Genomic DNA, 21,034 nt, shown 5'->3' with positions numbered 1-21,034 from the left:
TGCACTCAATTTTCAGCATGTGTCTCTCAAAATATCTATAAATAACCTTTCTCAGGGACCTGAGAAATACCAGACTTTCTGTCTCTCTAGATCCAATACCCAAAAAAGTTTTCAATAATGGAATGAGCATTAAAAGAAAGTGAATTAGTGAAGAACAGACAACGAAAAATGAACAAACCTGTTCTCTCACTCTCTTCTCTTCATATCGGTGGCGCTCGTTATTAGCTTTGGTCATCCGTTCACTTAATTTCTTCTGCTGTTGAGGTCCTCGCCCGAAGAAAACATAGTTGACAAAGGCATACTCAAGAAGTGCCAAGAAAACAAACACGAAGCATCCCATAAGGTACACATCAATAGCCTTAACATAGGGGATCTTCGGCAGTGTTTCTCGCAGATGAGTGTTGATGGTTGTCATGGTGAGCACCGTTGTGACTCCTGCAACAATATAGTTTGTTCTGCATTACTGAATTTGGCTAATTCAGACTAGATATTTTTACTTTGCTGTTCTGAATCTAGTTGACTACTTGAGAGGGTATAATTAAAAAAAACCACTGATTTTGGAGATCAAACCTGTGTTCAAAACCATTTTCAGTATAGGCATTATAATTGGGGTGGGGGGTGAATCTTAGGCACTTTTGGTTAGTCTCATTGAGTTAGGCACATTCTAAAGAAAGGGGTACAGCAGAGAACCTACCCAATGCTACTCTTGCAGCAGATGCATCATAGTTGATCCAAAAGGAGACCCAGGACAAAATAGTGATGAGGATGGAGGGCATATATGTCTGTAGGATGAAGTAACCAATGTTCCTTTTAATTCGAAAACTCAAGGATAACCGTGGATATGAGCCTGGCAGTCAGAAAGCAGAAGAAGATGTTAGCTAATAACAGCATGTAGGCTCGAATACAGTTATAATTCATAATCAATCTATTGGATGCATCCAAGGATAACTGAGATTTCAAGGGGATGTTATGGTGCATATAAGCATAATTTATATATTTAAAAATAAAACATGAAGGCTATAATTATATCTATTTTGCATTCTAAAAATAATGACTTTGGACACTTGGGTGAGGAAAGTAGACACTAGTGCATGTATCTATAGTTCTAAACCACAAGTGGGAAACCGTGGACCTCGAGGGCCATAATTGATTTGCATGTACTGCTTCCATCATATGCAAATAGATCTCATGCATATTCATTGTGGACATCTTGAAAACCCAACTGGGTTGTGGCCCTTGAGGACCATGGCTGCCCACTCTTTTTCTAATCCACATTACAACTTCTCTAACATTTTGACAGGAGTATCAGTATCATACTGGACAAGCAAATCTATCTAATTAAAGTGTGAATGCTACTTAACCACATTATTGGAGAATAACTTGAACTTTATATTACATTGACATCAGATGATATTCGAAGGCACTTAACTGGTTAACAAGTGCTGGTAACCAGATAAATGCAGGTCAGCAGAATATCCAGTGGCATGAACCATATAGTGCCACTGTACATTCCTTCTGACCCCCTTGGCACTATCTGGGCAATACTGGGGAGGTCTGTGGGCAGAGGTTATCCAGTTAGTGGTGATACTGAGACTGAGGGCACAGCTATTCAGAGCATAATCCAAGATATTTCGCTCCAGATGGTATCTGGATATCTGGTGGTTTTTTGTTTTTTATTTTACTCATGGTGGCCAGCATTTAAAAATAAACACAGACCACTACGGGAGAATATAGGCTGCAAAAATTATTACAGTGTTTAAGTTTCAGGCAGTGTTATTAATTTGACGCATTTGCCTCAGATTCTTCCTTCTGTTGTTCAAATCCTAGATTCTCCTTTCTCTACTGGCCAAAAATCAGATACAATTGGCATTTAAAAATTTTTTGGCATGAATCTAACTATAATTGCTCATCGTGGTTATAAAACATCCATGGTTTATTAAGTAGCTTTCTTCAGACCTTATTAACTTTCTTGCAAAGACCTGTACTCAGTCTTGACATTAATTTGATTTTATAATTGTTTTATTTCTTCCACAGTACTTGCAGTCTTCAGTTAGACCTTACATTATACAGCTCTCTAGTTTTTGAGCAGACAGCAGATAAATGTTGTAGAGGGCACACGTCTAGTGATTTGGGTGTCCCTAATTATGCAAAATGTAATAGGGTGCTGCAAGGATTTCTGTTTTAACACTGAAAAGTAAATATCCAGATAACTGCCAAAGTTATCTGGATATTTCACTTAGCTACAGCTATCCAGGGGTTTTAATTTGATTGGATCTATTCACATTATATACCACTTTTAGGGCCCTGTTTACTATGCTGCGTTATAGGCGCGTTAATGTTTTAAACGTGCATTAACCATGTATGCGCGTTAACCGTGTACGTGCCTATAATATCCCTATAGGCACCTACACGGTTAGCACGCGTGCTAATTGTAGGCGCATTAAAAACACTAACACACCTTAGTAAACAGGGCCTTTAATGTAACTAAGGCATTAAGGGGGAAGTTATCAATGTGGGCTATCATTAAGATTAATTATGTTACCACAAGTCATACTATTTTATCATGGGGTCTCACTGCATAAAATGGGACTTGTGCTAAAATTGCATAATTTAATGGTAAAAATGTGTCTTAACAGTAACCCACGTTGATAACTTCCTTCCTCGGTGCTGCTGCTGCTGCTCGCTGTCCTAGCTAGATATTAAGCTAGATACAAGCACTGAATATCAAGTCTCAAATTTATTTTGGCTTGATATGCTGCAAATTTGCAAGGTCAGCTAAGCCGTTTACACTATTAATAAAAAGGGAGAAATAAAGAGACACAATCAAATAAAAATGGGATGAGCAAAGATGAAAATAGAGAACAGCTACAATTCATAATACAGATATCTTTGACTGCTGTAGCTGGTGTTGAAATAAATGCTGACCATAGAGACTGAATATCTAGAATCCTTCGCCTAATCATGAACCAGAAGGCATCCAAGAACATCACGTCAAGCTAATAGATAAGAATGTTGGCAGTAGTACCTGTGTGTGCCCAAATGAATAATTGTGGCTAGGCTTGAGCCCAAAGTGGGTTGACATAAAGTTTTCTCTTCACCCTCCTCCATACCCCCACTTGCCACCCCATCGTTCCCCCCCCAACTCAAAATATAAAATACCTGAGCTGGTGGGTATCCCCAAGCCCCACCAGCTGAAGACCGTCTCCTGGCCAGATCTTTTACAAGTACCCCTGAGTAGCTGCTGCTGGCCCCCACCATACATGCAGTGGTGATGGTAGCATCAATCTTCTGTTAAATGCTGAGCGAAACATCAGCAGGAGAACTGCACTTAGCTTGGGGCTGCCTCTTTTTCTTCTCAGTCTAAATGATTGCTGTTGAACTGGCATGGCAGTTATGCTCAGTTCAGGACAATCTCCATACCTCCCTGTTATAAATGCATTGGCTTGCCCAATTTGCCATTGAGCTCTTAAAAGTACAATGGTCAGCAGTATAAAGTTTATCCCATAGCACCATATGGTAGAGCTGAACATTAGCTATCAGCACAGCATACCGGAGAGTACAGTCTGAGTTCAAACTCTGATTTTATAATTCTTTTCACAGTAATTTCCATTACTGTGGCAGCCAGGCAATTGCTTTCTGCCTTTCCTCTTCATCTTCTTGCTATGCCACTTAGAGGAACAAAACATTTACTAATGCCCAACAAATCAATCTGTCATCCCATCAATCTGCCCATGGCAAAACTCACCTGTGGCAAACTCCACCTTTTTGGTGACCAGTTTTTGCTGGATGATGGTGAACTGGGGCAGCTCCAGCGAATCTACTCCTGTCACAGCATTATCATCTCCTTGCCAAAAGAACTCAATGTCATCCGTGGTGTAGCCATCTGAGGAAAGACAACTCTGGTGTTATGCACGAAGAGTTGGAAGAACAGCCAGGGAATCTAACAGATACAGTTTTCACCTGCTAATGCTAGTGGAAGTGCCACTAGTGATTGCAACCATGGGTACTTGTATGAAATTGATAAAAATGCTAATACTGGCAATACCGACACTTGTGTTTGTCATTTTATCTACTTGAGTGCCAGAAGATGATAATCTATGCCACATTCTCTCAAAATGAAACATAAGCACGCACATGCGTGTTCTTGTAAGGAACTTGGGGGTCTTTATACCAAGCACCAATGAGTGCTAACCATTGCAAAATAATGCCTTACTGTGGGGTGCACTCAGGCAATATTTTAGCGTTGGGTTTGGGTTTGGGTCTGGGGGTGGACAGTGGGCATGTACTGCTCTAATCAGTTAGCGTAGCTACATTGCTGTATGTTACCTATTAATGTGTGCTTAGTGTGTGAGCCCATACTGCCTCCTTAATGTGTGTGAGCCCATACTGCCTCCATTACACACTAATGGAAAAATTAGCATATGGCCATTAATAAGGTAAATATAAAAATTGCCCCTTTTACCCTGCAGTAAAAATGGCCCTAGTGCATGGGAATGAGCCATGCAAGGGCGCGTTAAGACCACTTTTTTTTGCCACAGTTTAGTAAAAGGGCCCCTTAGTTGCAAAATTTTCAAACCTGGAGCACAGACAGATTTTAAAACATGGTAGGAGTTTCATGGGATTTATCAGGTTTTTCAGGACTTTCCAAACTTCTGACAAAATTCCTTTGAGTTACTGTTTTATTTTTAGTTTTACAGTTTGCACCTTTCTAGTCCTTGCTGCTTAACCTACCTAGTTAGTAAGCAAACAATCCCTCTTTTATATTACTCTATTTGTTGAAACTATGGAAGTTGGATTCAGACTTAGGGGCCCTTTTACTAAGACAAAAATGGTAGCAGAATTCAAGAATGCATGGGATAAGCACAAAGGATTCCTATAGAGAAAGATAATGGAATAAAAACAACTTAGCTGTGCCTTAGCGGCAAATCTAATAGTTGGGAAATAAGACTGATGCCGGGCAGACTTCTACGGTCTGGGCGTCTAAAATGGAAAAAATGGATCAGGATTGAGGCAGGAGTGGGCCCCTGGATAATAAGGGTCATGGGCCCCTAACCAACCATCCAACATATATTACTGGTTAGAGAAGGGTGAGCTCCCACTTGCTCTGGGTCCTCAGGCACTGCCCCATTGATAGGCAGGTCAGTCCAACAATGCCTGACAGTGCCATACTGTTTCTACTTTGCAATAGTGGACCTGGCGACAAATCAAATCTTAATCCTAATAGGATATATATATATATATATATATATATATATATAATAGGAAGTACCTAAAACATTAACAACAAACAGTACTCCTGTTCTATATAAATTACAAAATCTTTATTAGTGAAAACAAACCAGTGCATTAAAAGAATTACCAAATAGTATCCCTGCAACTCACTCACACTGCCATCCACACCAGACTTATACCCTGATCACATATGTAAATCCCACAAAGAACATTGAACATAAACCCTAAATTGCAGTTTCTTCAGTCTCTGTGTATCATCAGAGCAAAATCTCAATAAAGATCAGTCAGTGAGCCCTAAAAAAACACAAGGGCACACAAAACCCAGTTCTTAATCAGTGGCATAGGAAGGGGGGGGGGGCGGTGGGGTGGTCCGCCCTGGGTGCATGCCGCTGGGGGGTGTCGGCGGCGCTGGTTACTTGCTCTCTCTGCCCCGGAACAGGTTACTTCCTGTTCCGGGGCAGAGAGAGCAGGGAACCAACGGAGCCGACGCAGCTCCCAGCGACGACGTGCACTCGGCGGGGTGGAGCGCCAGTGGTAAGAATGCACTCCGGGGGTGGGGGGTGCACACGCCGAGGGGGGGTGTACCATGCTGCACCCGGGGGACGAACTGCCCCGGTTCTCAGCTGCCCTCGCTACGCCACTGTTCTTAATAATTGTAGCAGATATTGAACATTGCTGATCTTTGTATCCAACAAGTTCTCAAGTGAAGAAAGAAAAAAACTCCACTGCAATATAAAGCAACTGTTCTTATCCCTGTGATAAAAAAAAAACCACAGAGAAACACTGGGAATTGCAGAGTCACACAAATCTTCTGTGATCCTCCTGCACACAGTCAAACCTTTAAATTAAAGGCAGCCAAAGAATGCTTCAGGTAAGTGGGAGGCTTCCAGGAATAGGTAAATTAAACCCACATAGTTGGTATACTCCAAGGTTTCCCAATATTCAAAGCCATTGGCTTGCCTGGGGCTATCCAGGGATATTCAGCTGCACTTAACCTGTTAAGTGCTGCTGAATATCTCTACTAACGGGTCATCTCCTAACCTCTTAGGTTAGGGGTGGGCCGAGGGCAGGGCAAGGGCAGACCATGAATTTAATTGGTTAGTGGTGATTTCCAGCCCGCTAACTGCGATAGGGTTTTAACTTGCAATAGAAATCAGCTGGCAGTAAATACCGAGATGCCTATTATATTCCTATGGGTGTCCTGGTGTTTACCGCCAGCTGATTTCTACAGCGTGCTAAAAACGCTATCGCAGCTTAGTAAAAAAGAAAACCTTTATGCGGTGAAGTTAATTGGGTGCCGGTCTGAATATCAGTCAGCGCCCAGTTAACTTCTGGGTGACTGCTGAGACCTTGATAGTCAATGCCTGGAGTTGTACAAGCCCTGGCATTGAATATCTGGGGTCAGTTCAGCTGCAAGCTGAGTATCGGGCAGACTGAAATTTTCCCATAGCCTTCTTCCATTCTGTAATTTTTGAATAATTTTACTCTAGATTTCATTGCTGAAAATTCACTTCATATAATGGAAACCTGTGATTGGAAAGAAGTAGGTTATATTTAACTTATTATGAGCCTTGTTAAGGAAGTTTTTGAAAACAGACTAATCTGAAGTTTCTATGACAAAGACTTTGGTTTGTTATTCTTAATAACGTTTTGGATATTTCTATAATTGTTTTCTCACACTGAAAATGTAGAGTATGCTGTATAGATTGGAGGAACAGTTCCTCCTTTAATACATTTGCAATTGTGTTTTTAGACAGTAGAATGTAAAAAATTTTTTATGGGATTAAATATTTTTACAATGCACTGTGGAGACAATTCTACAACTAGGCGTCTGCATTTAGGTGCTCCAAGGATATGCAGAAGAAGCTTATTCTCTAATGGAAGAAGGGCACTCAGGTTCTGTTATAGCAAGCTAGTATGACCTGATATTGGCCTGCCTAAGATTTACGTTCCTGCAGTTGCACCAGCCATAGATCTGTGGTAAGTATAGGTGCCTAAATGCAGCAGGGTCATGCATGTAAGTTAACTAGGAGCCCTGTCCAGGTCCCGCCCACGTTCCACTCATGCATAGGAAGTTAAGTGGGTATTTGTCAGAATATTGCTTAGGTGCCTTGCTAGCATTTACACCAGTATGCATGTAAATGCTAGCTTTCTAGACATTTATGTGCATAAGAGGCATTTAAATGCGGGTGCCTAGATTATAGAATTGCCCTTCGCATGTTTTTAAAATAATCATAGGTGGCACTAGGTGCAAGGAGACAAAACAGGCGTATATTTGTATGATAGGATGTCATGTGCAATATTCTGATCTGAATTCTTGCATGAAAAACCAAAGCAGATCAGTAAGGTCTAACTTAGCTCTGGTTTACTATTCCATACGCTTTTGTGACATCATCATCTCTAAATAATGCTCTTACAAGTGGACAATAGCAACCTCAGAGGAAAGGGGACACAGGATCAGCTCAGCTCTGAAGGACACACACACTCTCTTTACTCACATAGCTAAAAGACTACTATAAAGCAAACATAGAAATGGTTCAAAAGTTAACCTGAACTGTGTGAAGATTGTTTTGTGATGCAACACATCTTATGAAAGGCCAGCAGCTCTTCTGCACATACAATTATAGCAGAAAGGACGGAGGGCAAGGAAATTAAAACTGACGCATGAGAGTGGATTATGAGCATTATACTAGCGCCTTGGACCTGTAGGTTATCCAGTGTTGCTTTCCTCAAGGCACTCCCACTGTAGAAGAAAGATGCATGCACAGATACAAGAGATACTCAAAAAAGAATGAGATAGGAAATAAGGGAATGAGTGTGAGACAGTTTGGAGAATAGTTGGGAGGGCACAGTAAAATGTAAATGTACAAATTGGGGTGGGGGGAAGCTTTGCCTTCTCCTTCCCCTTCCCTGTATATAACAAGTCATAGAGATCCAGCAACTGCAGTGACCAGAATACATATGGAATACCCACAGCTCTCGATTTCTAGCGTGCAGTTCTGCTGGTCCAAGGGGTATCTCCTCAGGTCCATCATGCAAGCTGCTGTTGTCGTGATTCTGAAAGAAAAAAAAATATAAAAGGAAGAAATCAAAGTCAAGCCGAAAAAAGGGGGGCAGTGTTACTATGGCAACCTGCAAGAAGTAGTAAGAGGGTGGGGGAATGAGGGAGGGAGCGGAACAGGAGCAGGGAAGAGGGAGGGAGTTCACCCGCTGCTGTGCAGCTTAAATCTTTTGTGACTCACTTCATCAAGGCTGTTTTTTTTTATTCAGAGAGAATGAGTGTGTGTGTGTTACAAAGAAGCAAATCAAATGTGTACTGCAAAAGAAAGGAGAAGGGGAGAAAGACAGAGTAAAGGTTTTATGTGTATGTTATGTTGCAATATATCCATAATACACAACATATGCCCTCAACTGTACAAGCCAGTGACAAAGAAATCAAAAATATGGTTCTTGAAAATAGGGAAGATTGTATTTTTATTTCATTGATTTGTGGAAAAAATGCCAGGGAAAGAGACTAGATATGTGTTTATCTGAGGCAAAGAGATTGCACCCTGTTTTCAGAGGAGTTTTGTCATAATCACAGAAAGGAAGAAACCATTTTGAATCTGGATTTGGTTTTTGAGAAGTGGGAAATTAAGACATCCACCCAACCTTTACAAAAAATCCAAACAACCCCCCCCCCCCCATGCACCCTTTTTACTTAGTTCTATTTCTGTTATCTGCTTGTGGCAAGTGCTGAAGGAATGTCTACTCTTCATGACCTCATCACTTATTAAAGATCCATGATGCATAAATCAAGCAATGCATGTTTTATGATGCATGAATAAATGATCAGCTATGAACAAGGATGCAATACAGAATACAAGTACTTTATTGGGAAGAAAAAAGGTGAGGGTTCAGAGAGGACTGAGAAAGGGGACAAAGAAGATATACAGAGAATAGAAGATGAAGAAGCTGACGCTTTAAGAAACCCTGTATACTAAATTTATCTTTCCAGTCTGCAAAAAACTGTTTGCAGAAGATGAAGCCTTGAGGTAAATCTCTGTTACTACTGGTCTCACTATAAATAGATCCAGAGACAGAGAGCAAGGAATTTTATATATATCAGTAGTGGATCTTGATATAGCCATCCAATGATCCTGGGGGCAGGAATGTCCCACTCAAAAGTGGACATTTTTCAGCCGCTAACCAACTGTTAGCTAAGAAAATCCATTGTAAAAAAATTGCTTTTTTTTGTTTTTCTTAACCAGACACAGGATTGTCCTTCAACTGGGCTGGCAGATGTAGAAACATGTCTGAAAATCTGTCCTGTTTCTAGCTCCCTTCCATAATGATGTCCATGTTTCTGTTAGCTTTCAGCACTTACCCTGGAGGTTTTTAAACTAGGCAGAAGGAGAAAAGCATGAGATTTTCTCCAGAAAGAAAATGGACCTTATATGCAACAGAGACGTTTTCCTCTATGGGGAAAAATTTCTTTATTGAAAAGATCCAATGATTGCTTTCCTTCTTGGGTTTTCTCATAGACCGTTTTCCCCGAATCACTCTGGTTAATGTCTCTAGATGCATTTCCTATCCTATTTTGGATGACTGCCTCTTTTCCCTAAAATACAAAAAGGGGCAGCCTAGAGGACTGTTTTTTTTTAGGGAGAACATGTTTTATTTGTTGTTCAGTTTTATCCTCTTCCTTCTATCTTTTTCTTTGGAGTTTTGCTATGTAGTGCCAATGGGCATGTCTTTCTCCGGAAGCCACAGAATGTAAATATATCTACCAGTAGCAACGTAGTGAACTAAGAGGCTGCTAAAAGTAGAACCCATTCAGAAAATTAAAAATAGACCTTTATAGAGAGCTCTTGAGGCTTTCTTTCCTCACCTTTTAAGGAGTGAACAGAATGGAGAAAGATAAAAGCATTACTTTTTTTATTTGACCATCTTCCCTCCCCTTGATGAGGGCACATAAGTTCCTTTTCTGATTGAGAACTGAATGGGCTGCCTTGACTTAGACTGAATCCTTCACTACTCTTCTTACAACAGCAGGGCTCGCTCCTGTAACAGTAATTATTCAATCCAATTAAGAAACCCAGGCATAATTTCAAAACCTTACAAGCCTGCAAGCAAAATTTCAAATGGAAACTACCTTTGAGACTGCAGGACCTGGAAGCAATGTGCATGCTTTAGTATCTGTGGACTCTGTGCTTGCTTTAGACTAGGTAGAAAGTACATACCATAAATCATATAACCTTGCCTACTGCTTCCAAATTTCCCCTGTCTCCACTCTTTTACAGCATGGGTAAAAATACCCATGTTATTGTACAATGTAGGTGCTTTTTCTCTCAAAGGCAGAAGACAATGTTCAACTATGTATTTCACCTGGTTACCTGCTTATTTTATTATTATTAACATTTGTATAGCGCTACCAGACGCACGCAGCGCTGAACACCTGACATAGAGAGACAGTTCCTGCTCAATAGAGCTTACAATCTAAAAATAATACTGACAGACAATTAAGGGCGAGCGAAGTACTGGGTGAGAAGGAACAAGGGGAGGCAATTGAGTAGTAGCTAGGCGCCAAAAGCAGTGGTGAAAAGGTGGGTTTTCAGCATAGATTTGAAAACAGGTAGAGATGGAGCTAGATGTACAGGCTCAGGAAGTCTATTCCAGGCATAAGGTAACATGTAGTAACATAGTAGATGACGGCAGAAAAAGACCTGCACGGTCCATCCAGTCTGCCCAACAAGATAAACTCATATGTGCTACTTTTTGTGTATACCTTACCTTGATTTGTACCTGTATAATAGAGCTTACAATCTAAAAATAATACTGACAGACAATTAAGGGCGAGCGAAGTACTGGGTGAGAAGAAACAAGGGGAGGCAATTGAGTAGTAGCTAGGCGCCAAAAGCAGTGGTGAAAAGGTGGGTTTTCAGCATAGATTTGAAAACAGGTAGAGATGGAGCTAGATGTACAGGCTCAGGAAGTCTATTCCAGGCATAAGGTAACATGTAGTAACATAGTAGATGACGGCAGAAAAAGACCTGCACGGTCCATCCAGTCTGCCCAACAAGATAAACTCATATGTGCTACTTTTTGTGTATACCTTACCTTGATTTGTACAGACCATATAAGTCTGCCCAGCACTATCCTCACCTCCCAACCACTAGCCCCGCCTCCCACCACCGGTTCTGGCACAGACCGTATAAGTCTGCCCAGCACTATCCCCGCCTCCCAACCACCAGTCCCGCCTCCCATCACCGGCTCTGGCACAGACCGTATAAGTCTGCCCTGCACCATCCCCGCCTCCCGCCACCGGCTCTGCCACCCAATCTCAGCTAAGTTCCTTAGGATCCATTCCTTCTGAACAGGATTCCTTTATGTTTATCCCACGCATGTTTGAATTCCGTTACCGTTTTCATTTCCACCACCTCCCGCGGGAGGGCATTCCAAGCAACCATGAGGGAAAAGGGACGAAGCCTGGAGTTAGTGGTGGAGGAGAAGGGGGATGACAAGAGAGATTTGTCCAGTGAGCGGAGTTCATGGGGAGGGATGTAGGGAGAGATGAGAGGAAAGGTAATGGGGAGCTGCAGAATGGATGCATTTAAAGGTCAGTAAGAGAAGTTTGAATTGTATGCTGAAGTGGACAGGGAGCCAGTGAAGTGACTTGAGGAGTGGGCTACTGTGGGTATAACGATTTTGTTGGAAAATAAGTCGTGCTGCAGAATTTTGGACAGACTGGAGAGGAGAGAGATGGTTGAGAGGAAGACCAGTGAGAAATAAATTGCAGTAATCCAAACGAGAGGTGACAAGGGTTTGGATAAGGGTTCTGGTAGCGTATTCAGAAAGGAAGGGGCAGATTTTGCTAATGTTGCAGATAAAGAAACAACAGGTTTTGGCGATCTGCTGAATATGCGCAGAGAAGAAGAGAGAGGAATCAAAGATGACTCCAAGGTTACGAGCCGAGGAGACAGGGAGGATGTGCGAGCCATTAACAGAGATAGAGAATGGGGGAAGAGGGGAGGTGGATTTAGGGGGAAAAATGAGAAGTTCAGTTTTAGTCATATTTAGCTTCAGATGGCGTTGAGACATCCAAGAAGCAATGTCAGACAAGCAGGATGAGATTTTGTCCTGGATTACGGTTGAGATTTCAGGGGTGGACATGTAGATCTGAGAGTCATCTGCATAAAGATGGCATTAAAAGCCATGAGATGAAATCAGGGTACCAAGGGAAGAGGTATAGATGGAGAAAAGGAGGGGTCCAAGGACAGAACCTTGGGGGACACCAACTGAAAGTGGGATGGAAGTTGAAGAGGAACTGCCAGAGTGAACACTGAAAGTGTGAAGTGAGAGGTAAGAGGAGAACCAGGAAAGAACAGGGCCCTGGAATCCAATCGAGGATAGCGTATCAAGGAGTATGGTGTGGTCAACAGTGTCAAAAGCAGCAGATAGGTCAAGAATAATAAGGATAGAATAGAGACCTCTGGATTTAGCCAGCAGCAGGTCATTAGAGACTTTGGTAAGTGCAGTTTCAGTAGAGTGAAGAGGGCGGAAACCGGGTTAGAGATACATTTCTCTTTGTATCATCTGTATGATGTACCCTTACTGGTCCAGATAATCAAAGACAAAGTCAAAAAGGCCGATTTTCAGATCATGGGACTTCTGTGGTTGACGCTGAGAAAGGATATTCAACGCCGGGCCATTTCTGGTGATTGGCATTGAATATTCAGTTTATTTTTGGCAGTCTGACTAACTGGCCAAGCCGATATTCAGCGCTGGCCAGTTAAAGTCAGACCAGCAAAAGATATACCAGGGTTCCACATGGCCAAAGTGGCCACCAAACCTGGCTGGTCAAGCTTTAAAAATTGGCAGATAGCCAGTTATATTGCTCGATATAACTGGCTATCCACTAGTCACTAATCAGCAAGCTTCAACGGTACATGGCCGGCTATCAGTGGATAGCTGGTTAGTGGGCATTTAACTGGCCAGGTGCCGATCATGGCTGGTTAGATGCCTCTGAATTTCGTGGGAAAGAGTTTCCTGTCCCACAGTCACACAGTGTTGTAGGTAAGTCAGCGTCAGTCTTGTGAAGAATACTCTTAAAAGTCCAGAATGCTGGCTCATATGCACATGCAAGACTTATAACATGACTCCAGTGAAAATTATGCTAGTCAATAGGGCTGGTATTCAAAGTGAGTTATGCATTTGTTGGCATATAGCAAATAAATAACTTACTTAGGAGTGTTTTTAGCCCTTATATAGTTAAAAGTGAGGCAATTTATTCACTAACCTCCTCAATGTGAGCACCTAAATGTAGCTCCGATTATAGAATAATAGCTATCATGCATATGAATGTTACAGTTTTGCAAGGGCTAGTTGAGCATTAAGCAGTATTCTAGAATCTTTGTATGCAACTTGCATGGTGTGCAAATGCAAGGGGTGTTCATGTGGGTAGGGCAGGGGTGTCTCCCACAATTACACACACATGCTAAAGTGCTACATTTAGGTGCATGCATTTACATTTGCCACAGATATGGCGTTAATTAGGCGTGCCTAAATGCTGGCGCATAAATGCTGATTAAAGCTAGTATAATATAAATGCCCAGATCCTATTATAGAATTCACGTTCAGTGCCCTAACGTTTGGCACACTTTATAGACTTGTCCCCTACTATGATGGTATGCCCTTAGCGGTATATCAAGAATAAAGCAAAATTGTGCATGCAGGTTATAGAAAAGTGCAGAATACACACATAACTTAGGGGTCCTTTTACAAAGGTGCGAAAGGGCCTATGCATATCTAGCACAGGCAAATTGGGTGCCACGGATGGTAATTCTAAATTTGATGCATGCTGGAAACACGTGGTAGAAAATATTTTCCATTTTCTACTGCGGGGTGCCTATCCAGTGGTAAACAGCAGTTGACATGCACTGCATGCTTACCGCCCAGGTAGCGCATGAGACCTTACCACTAAGTCAATGGGTGGCAGTAAGTTCTCAGGCCGAAAATGGATATGTGCTGGTTTTCATTTTGCCGCACATCTTTTCTGGACCGTTAAAATAATACCTTTTTCCCAGACTCAGTGGAGAAATGGTCCAGCGAGCATCCAAAACACATGCCCACACAACCGCAGGCTACGTTTTGGCGCACCTTTGTAAAAGGGCCCCTTAATTGGCAAATTAGGCATTAAGGGAGCTAACAGCTAATAATCACCAATAATTGGAGTCAGGGCTGGTTCTAGACAGGCTGGGGCACAGGGCAGAAATTAAGGAGGGAGCCCCTCTCCCAATCTCCCCACCCACCACTGCTGCCACATATGAAACATTTTAAATGATTTCACACCCAAAACACAGACAGGCCTTCACCAAATACAGAACAAGGGATCAGAAATTAGAAAAATGGAAATATGGACATCAAAATTGAAACATGGCAAGTACTGAAAGACTAGAGAAATAAAAACAGAAATGCACTTCCTTTTTCTATTGAACACAACTGGTAGCATCACTATGGGGAACCTGTGTCCCGCCCCCCCACACTTTGGGCTCAGACCCCCCCCCCCAATAAAAAAAATAGCCATCACCCTTGCTGTGGCTGGCAGGGATCCCCAAGCTGTGTCAGCTGAAGATCACCTCCTCTGGTCCGGCAGCCAGAGCTCGCCAAGCTGTGTCCTTAAGCTGCTACTGTCACCACCACCATTGCTGTCCCCTCAACACATGCTCAGTTTTCATGTATGTAGAAAAAACAAGCTTTCACGGGCATGGGTCAGCAGTGGCAGCAGCAGCTTGGGGACACTGCCACTGGCTGCAGAGCTTGGAAGAGTTCTGGCTGTCAGAGCAGCGAAGGAAGAGGAAGTCTTCACCTTCCCGCTCAGGTATTTATATTTTTTATCCAGGCGGGGGGGGGGGGGGGGGGGGGAGGGGGGGGCAGGAAGCAGGGAGAGAATTTGGTGCCCATCCGCTAGTTCAGCCTCATTTCCCCCTCAATCCACCATATGGCTATGCCAATGAACACAATACAAAGTCATTTGTGATACATGAATCCCAAAGTTATCATATTCCAGTTAATAAATTGAAAATAAAACACTTTTTTCTACCTTTGTTGTCTGAACATTTTATTTTTCCATCATGTTGGTCCCAGTTTCTCCATTTTCTGCTAATCTTTTTCCAGCAACTTTTGTCTATTTGTCTTTTCTTCTTTCTCCTGTCTTGTTCTATTCCTTTGCTACACCTGTCTCTAATATAATGATCCTTCCCGGCTCCCCTGACAAAATAGCCAGGACACAATAGTCCCAACAAAATAGCCCTGATACGCTGCCTGTGACTGCCCCGGCGCTGTTTCTCTGCCGCCGCTATGTTCCAAACAGAAAGTTGCATCAGAGGGGGGTGGAGCGTGACAGAGGAACAGCAAGCATCGGGGCAGTCACAGGCAGCATATCAGAATTGCTACTGCAGAGACGATCTCCTGTAAACAAGAACAGGATGTAAGGTAGTCAGGGAAAGGAGGGAGACCTCAGATCAGGGTGGCAAGAAAGGGGAAGAGATTGGTGGACCTCAGGGACCCCCTGGAGCCGTGAGGCCATGGAAACTGCCCTGATTGCCCCCATAACGCCGGCCCTGATTGGAGTTAAATGGTGCTAATTAGCACTAATTTGCAAGTAACTGCAATTAGTTACTATTCTTGAAACTTAAGGCACAAAAAAGTTATAGCGTGTAACTGCAAGGGGTGTTTAAGTGAGAGGGGAATGGGAGGGTCAGGGTTTGCCTAGCACTTATGCGCTAAGATTCTAGAATATTGTCAGTTATGCGTGAAACTATGATATTTAGTCCAAGACATTTATACTAGCCATTGACAAGGTGCAAGTGGCCATGCATTAATGCTGGTGGGTAAATGCCAACTTACATTATCAGGCTTATTTTTGAAAGAGAAGGACGCCCATCTTTTGACACAAATCGCAAGATGGGCGTCCTCACAGGGTCGCCCAAATCGGCATAATCAAAAGCCGATTTTGGGCGTCCTCAACTGCTTTCCGTCGCGGGGACGACCAAAGTTCACGGGGGCGTGTCGGAGGCGTAATGAAGGCGGGACTGGGGCATGCCTAACACATGGGCGTCCTCGACCGATAAGGGAAAAAAGAAGGGTGTCCCTGACAAACACTTGGACAACTTTACCTGGTCCTTTTTTTCTTACGACCAAGCCACAAAAATGTGCCCTAATTGACAAGATGACCACTGAAGGGAATTGGGGATGACCTCCTCTTACTCCCCCAGTGGTCACTAACCCCCTTCCATCCTCAAAAAAAATTTTAAAAATATTTTGTGCCAGCCTCTATGCCAGCCTCAAATATTATATCCAGCTCCATGACAGCAGTATGCAGGTCCCTGGAGCAGTTTTAGTGGGTGCAGTGCACTTCAGGCAGGTGGACCCAGGCCCATCCCCCCCACCTGTTACACTTGTGGTGGTAAATGTGAGCCCTTCAAAACCCATCAGAAACCCACTGCACCCACATGTAGGTGCACCCCTTCACCCCTAAGGGCTATGGTATTGGTGTACAGTTGTGGGGAGTGGGTTTTGGGGGGGTTCAGCACCCAAGGTAAGGAAGCTATACACCTGGGAGCAATTTGTGAAGTCCACTGCAGTGCCCCCTAGGGTGCCCTGTTGGTGTCTTGGCATGTCAGGGGGACCAGTGCACTACGAATGCTGACTCCTCCCATGACCAAATGACTTGAATTTGATCGTTTCTGAGATGGGTGTGCTCGGTTTCCATTATCGCTTAAAATCGGGGACAACCATCTCTAAGGACGACCATCTCTAAGGTCGACCTAAATTTCGCAATTTGGGCATCCCCGACCGTATTATCGAAACGAAAGATGGACGCCCATCTTGTTTCGATAATACGGGTTTCCCCGCACCTTCGCCAGGATGTCCTGCGAGGACGTCCTCAGGAAAACTTGGGCGCCCCTTTCAATTATGCCCCTCCACATTGGCAATTACACATGTGACTGTCGATCTAGAATTTGTGCTTAGGGATAAATTCTATATATGGCACCTGAAAAATCTGCGCAGAAAAAAATTACAGCTAGGTGTATTCTCTAAAGTATACCTAAAAATGACAGAATAGGTTTAAAGTTCTGCACAGTGTAAAGAATACACCAAGTGGCTTTGCAATACTTAGGCCATGTTGTAGTTGGTGTACATCCCGATACCTAAATTAGGCGCAGAGTAGGTGTATTCTATAATAATGCACATAAATTTTAGAAACACCCACACCTGCCACCTTTTCAACTATGTGACTTAGAATTTAGGCACACAGAGTCACAAATAGAACAGAAACAAAAAAGAAGCAACACTGGGCTTTCAGGATTGAGATAATCGATGTCCTTTTTATTATGAAAATAACCCAACATGGGCCATTGGTGGTTTCTGTACTGTCAGCGTTTTTCTGAGTAAGCAGACTCTACCTACGTTAGAGGCACTATATCCTGACTGTTTGGTCAAACCTAAATTTCTATGAAAATCATAACTAGGATTTTCTGACCCCTGAGGCAGGCATTTGTACAGCGAAACACGGCCCGTGTCGGGTCATTTTCTTAATAAAAAGTACATTGATTATCTCAATCCTGAAGGCCCAGTGTTGCTTCTTTTTTGTTTTAGAATTTAGGCACACCATGTTATAGAATTCACTTAGCGAGTTGTGCATGCAAATCTCAATTAATGCCAATTAGTGCTTTAATTACTTGTTACCATCCAATTAACAGTGCTGATATTAACCAATAGTTATGCGCATTGTTATAGAATACACTTTGAATTCCATGTGGAAATTGAGGCGCCATATATAGAGTCCTGGGGTTAATTTGCTGCATCTTAGGGCTTAAATTTATGCAACCTTTTTAGAATTAACCCCATAGTGCATACATGCCTTTATTTGAAACACTTAGGCATCCTGCTGGCACTTACACAGTGCACACATACCCACGTAAGTGATAGAATTCTAGACATTTATATGAGCAATGTAAATGTGGGTGCCTTATTTATAAAATTGCCTTCTAAACGAATACCAGCAGGCCTAACTATAAACATATAAGTGCCAGCATGGTCCACAGTTGGACAGATATTCAGCGGTGCTAGTTAAATGGATAATACTGCTGAATATACAGTGCCCAGAAATAATGGGACCCCCCAACATTTTTCCAAATGAATCGAACACGCCTTACTGCAGAAGAAACTTCTCGCTGAGATTCAAGAAATTTCAGAGTACTTTACTTTTCAGCAGGATGGTGCTCTAAAACAACCAAGCTCTTAATTAATGTCTTAATTAATGAAATTCCAGAATTCATTGAGCCAATAGCTCAGTGTCATCGAAACTTTGTGAACGTGTCAAGTCTTGTGAAAAATTGCAAGAGGACCTTACAAGACTGGGAGACTGGGCATCGAAACGGCAAACATTTAATGTGAGCAAGTGGAAAGTGATGAATGTGGGAAAGAGGAACCCAAACTATAGCTACGTGATGCCAGGTTCCACATTAGGAGTCACTGACCAGGAAAAGGATCTAGGTGTCATCACTGATGATACTTTGAAACCTTCTGCTCAGTGTGCAGTGGCGACTAAGAAAGCAAATAGATTGTTAGGTATTATTAGGAAAGGAATGGAAAATAAAAATGAGAATGTTATAATGTCTTTCTATTGCTCCATGGTGTGATCACACATCAAATACTGTGTGCAATTCTGGTCACCGCATCTCAAAAAGATATAGTGGAATTACAATAGGTACACAGAAGGGCAACAAAAATGATAAAGGGGATGGGATGACTTCCTATGAGGAAAGGCTAAAGTGGCTAGAGCTTTTCAACATAGAGAAGAGACGGCTGAGGGGAGATATGATAAAGGTCTATAAAATAATAAGTGGAATGGAATGGGTTGATGTGAATCACTTGTTTGCTTTTTCCAAAAAATGCTAGAACTAGGGGGCATGCAATGAAGCTATTAAGTAGTAAATTTAAAACAAATCAGAGAAAATATTTCTTCACTCAAAGTGTAATTAAGCTCTGGAATTTTCTGCCTGAGAATGTGGTAACATCAGTTAGCTTAACAGGGTTTAAAAAAGGTTTGGATAACTTCCTAAAAGAAAAGTCTATAAACCAATATTAAGATGGACTTGGAGAAAATCCACTACTTATTTCTAGGATAGGCTACATAAAATCTCTTTTACTGTTTGGGATCTTGCCAGGTACTTGTAACCTGGATTGGCCATTCTTGGAAACAAGATAATGGGCTTGATGTTCTTATGTTCTAGGTTGAAGGAGGACCCTTTGAAGACAAAGCTAAGAAAAAACTCATTATACAAATATATTTTCAAAGGTCATACTAAACGATTAAACAGTTGCAAAGGATTTTGAAACTATTGCCTATGTTTACTAAGGTGTGCTATAGGTGTATTAGTGTGGTTAATGCGTGTTAATGGGTAACAAGTGTTAAATGCTAACGTGCCCATAGAAATGTATAGGCGTGTTAGCATTTAACGCGCCTTAACTTTAAAGGCATGTTAAAAATGCTAAAGCACCTTAGTAAACATACCCCTATGCGTTGGATCCCTTTTTTTCCAGACACCATGTATAAAGTTGAACACCTGTGTGGGATTTTGCTTTCCTCCTTTTGCTTTTCTTCTGGTACTTAACTTTATACATGACAGAAATTCAGGCCCATGACAGAAATTCAGGCCCTCTGAACCAACAGTTTTGCATGCTCATTGCCTGTGAGCCAGAATCTGCATTTGATTCATTCATTCATTCAAGCATTTATATACTACTTAGACCTAAGTGGTTTACAGCTTCACTTTACAGGTATTGGGTCTGTCCCTATTGGGCTCACATTCTAGGTAGTACATTGTACTACTGTTGTACCTAAGGCAACGGAGGGTTAAGTGACTTGCCCAGGGTCACATGGAGCTGCAGAGGGAATTGAATCTGGTTCCCCAGGATCTCAACCCACTGCTGACCATCAGGCAGCAGCGGGAATCAAACCCACTTCCCCAGGTCTGCAACCTGCTCCACTAACCATTAGTAAAAAAAAAAAAAATAGTCAATCCAAAAGAAAGGTATATCAGATGCCTAGATAAATGCAAAATCCTGTAACACTCTATTAGAAAAGGGAACAAAAGAGAGTTCAGAATAGGCTGGACCAACAGCTGAGCTTGAATTTCAGTGAGTTTAGCTGCAAAACGACTCACTTGAAAGCTCTATACATCATAGATACTCACTATATTTGTAACCCTTAATTTTGTCTCCTTTTCTCATTATTGCTGGCTACTTTTTCTTTGGTAGTACAGTGCAATCCACTTAAATGCAAGGGTCTGGGACCAAAGAAATACATGCAGTTAACCAGAGCGTGCACTTAACCGTTGTGACCCAAAGAAGCTTGACATCTGATAAACATATGTACAGTATTGATTATTATACATACAGTATACAGTCTCCGTTAACTGACGTTAGGCTTACTTGAAGTAATCAGTCATAGTCCTCTGTACACTCTTGTGTCTGTGAGTTCCATAGACTACGTCTGCCAGACGGTAAAAACTGTCATAGCACTGACATCCATTGGCCTCCAGATAGGCCCGCATGGTGTTGAGACTCTCCAGCGCTCTTGCAAAAGTGACAGGAGGTTGCTGAATTTCATCAGCATGTGCCTCGCTGCTTATTTCATCATCTGTTTCATCATCAGCCGTTGCCTGCGTGTAGGTGCATATCTCGACATCAGTGCTGTCGTCAGCTGTTTGTAGATCGCAATCAACAGCTACGTAGTGATGAAACTCCTCTTCAG

General features: G+C 42.3%; 1 protein-coding gene across 2 annotated transcripts in view; it reads right to left on the bottom strand.

The window, feature by feature from the left end:
• The window catches only part of LOC115474265 (gamma-aminobutyric acid receptor subunit beta-4), a 318,482-nt gene that overhangs the window by 13,611 nt on the left and 283,837 nt on the right, over window positions 1-21,034 (bottom strand). Inside the window, exons 5-8 of one of the 2 annotated variants that reach the window (XM_030209660.1) lie at window positions 8,207-8,289; window positions 3,746-3,883; window positions 695-847; window positions 179-435 (exon numbers count right to left, since the gene is read on the bottom strand). In XM_030209660.1, coding sequence (XP_030065520.1) covers window positions 179-435; window positions 695-847; window positions 3,746-3,883; window positions 8,207-8,289 — 631 coding nt within the window. The remainder of the gene's footprint in view (window positions 1-178; window positions 436-694; window positions 848-3,745; window positions 3,884-8,206; window positions 8,290-21,034) is intronic. The other variant, XM_030209661.1, reaches the window with a different exon arrangement.

Source organism: Microcaecilia unicolor, chromosome 7, assembly GCF_901765095.1.
Source record: "Microcaecilia unicolor chromosome 7, aMicUni1.1, whole genome shotgun sequence".
NCBI lineage: Eukaryota > Metazoa > Chordata > Amphibia > Gymnophiona > Siphonopidae > Microcaecilia > Microcaecilia unicolor.
The sequence above is the reverse complement of the archived record's forward strand: the minus strand, read 5'-3'. Positions and strand labels throughout refer to the sequence as shown.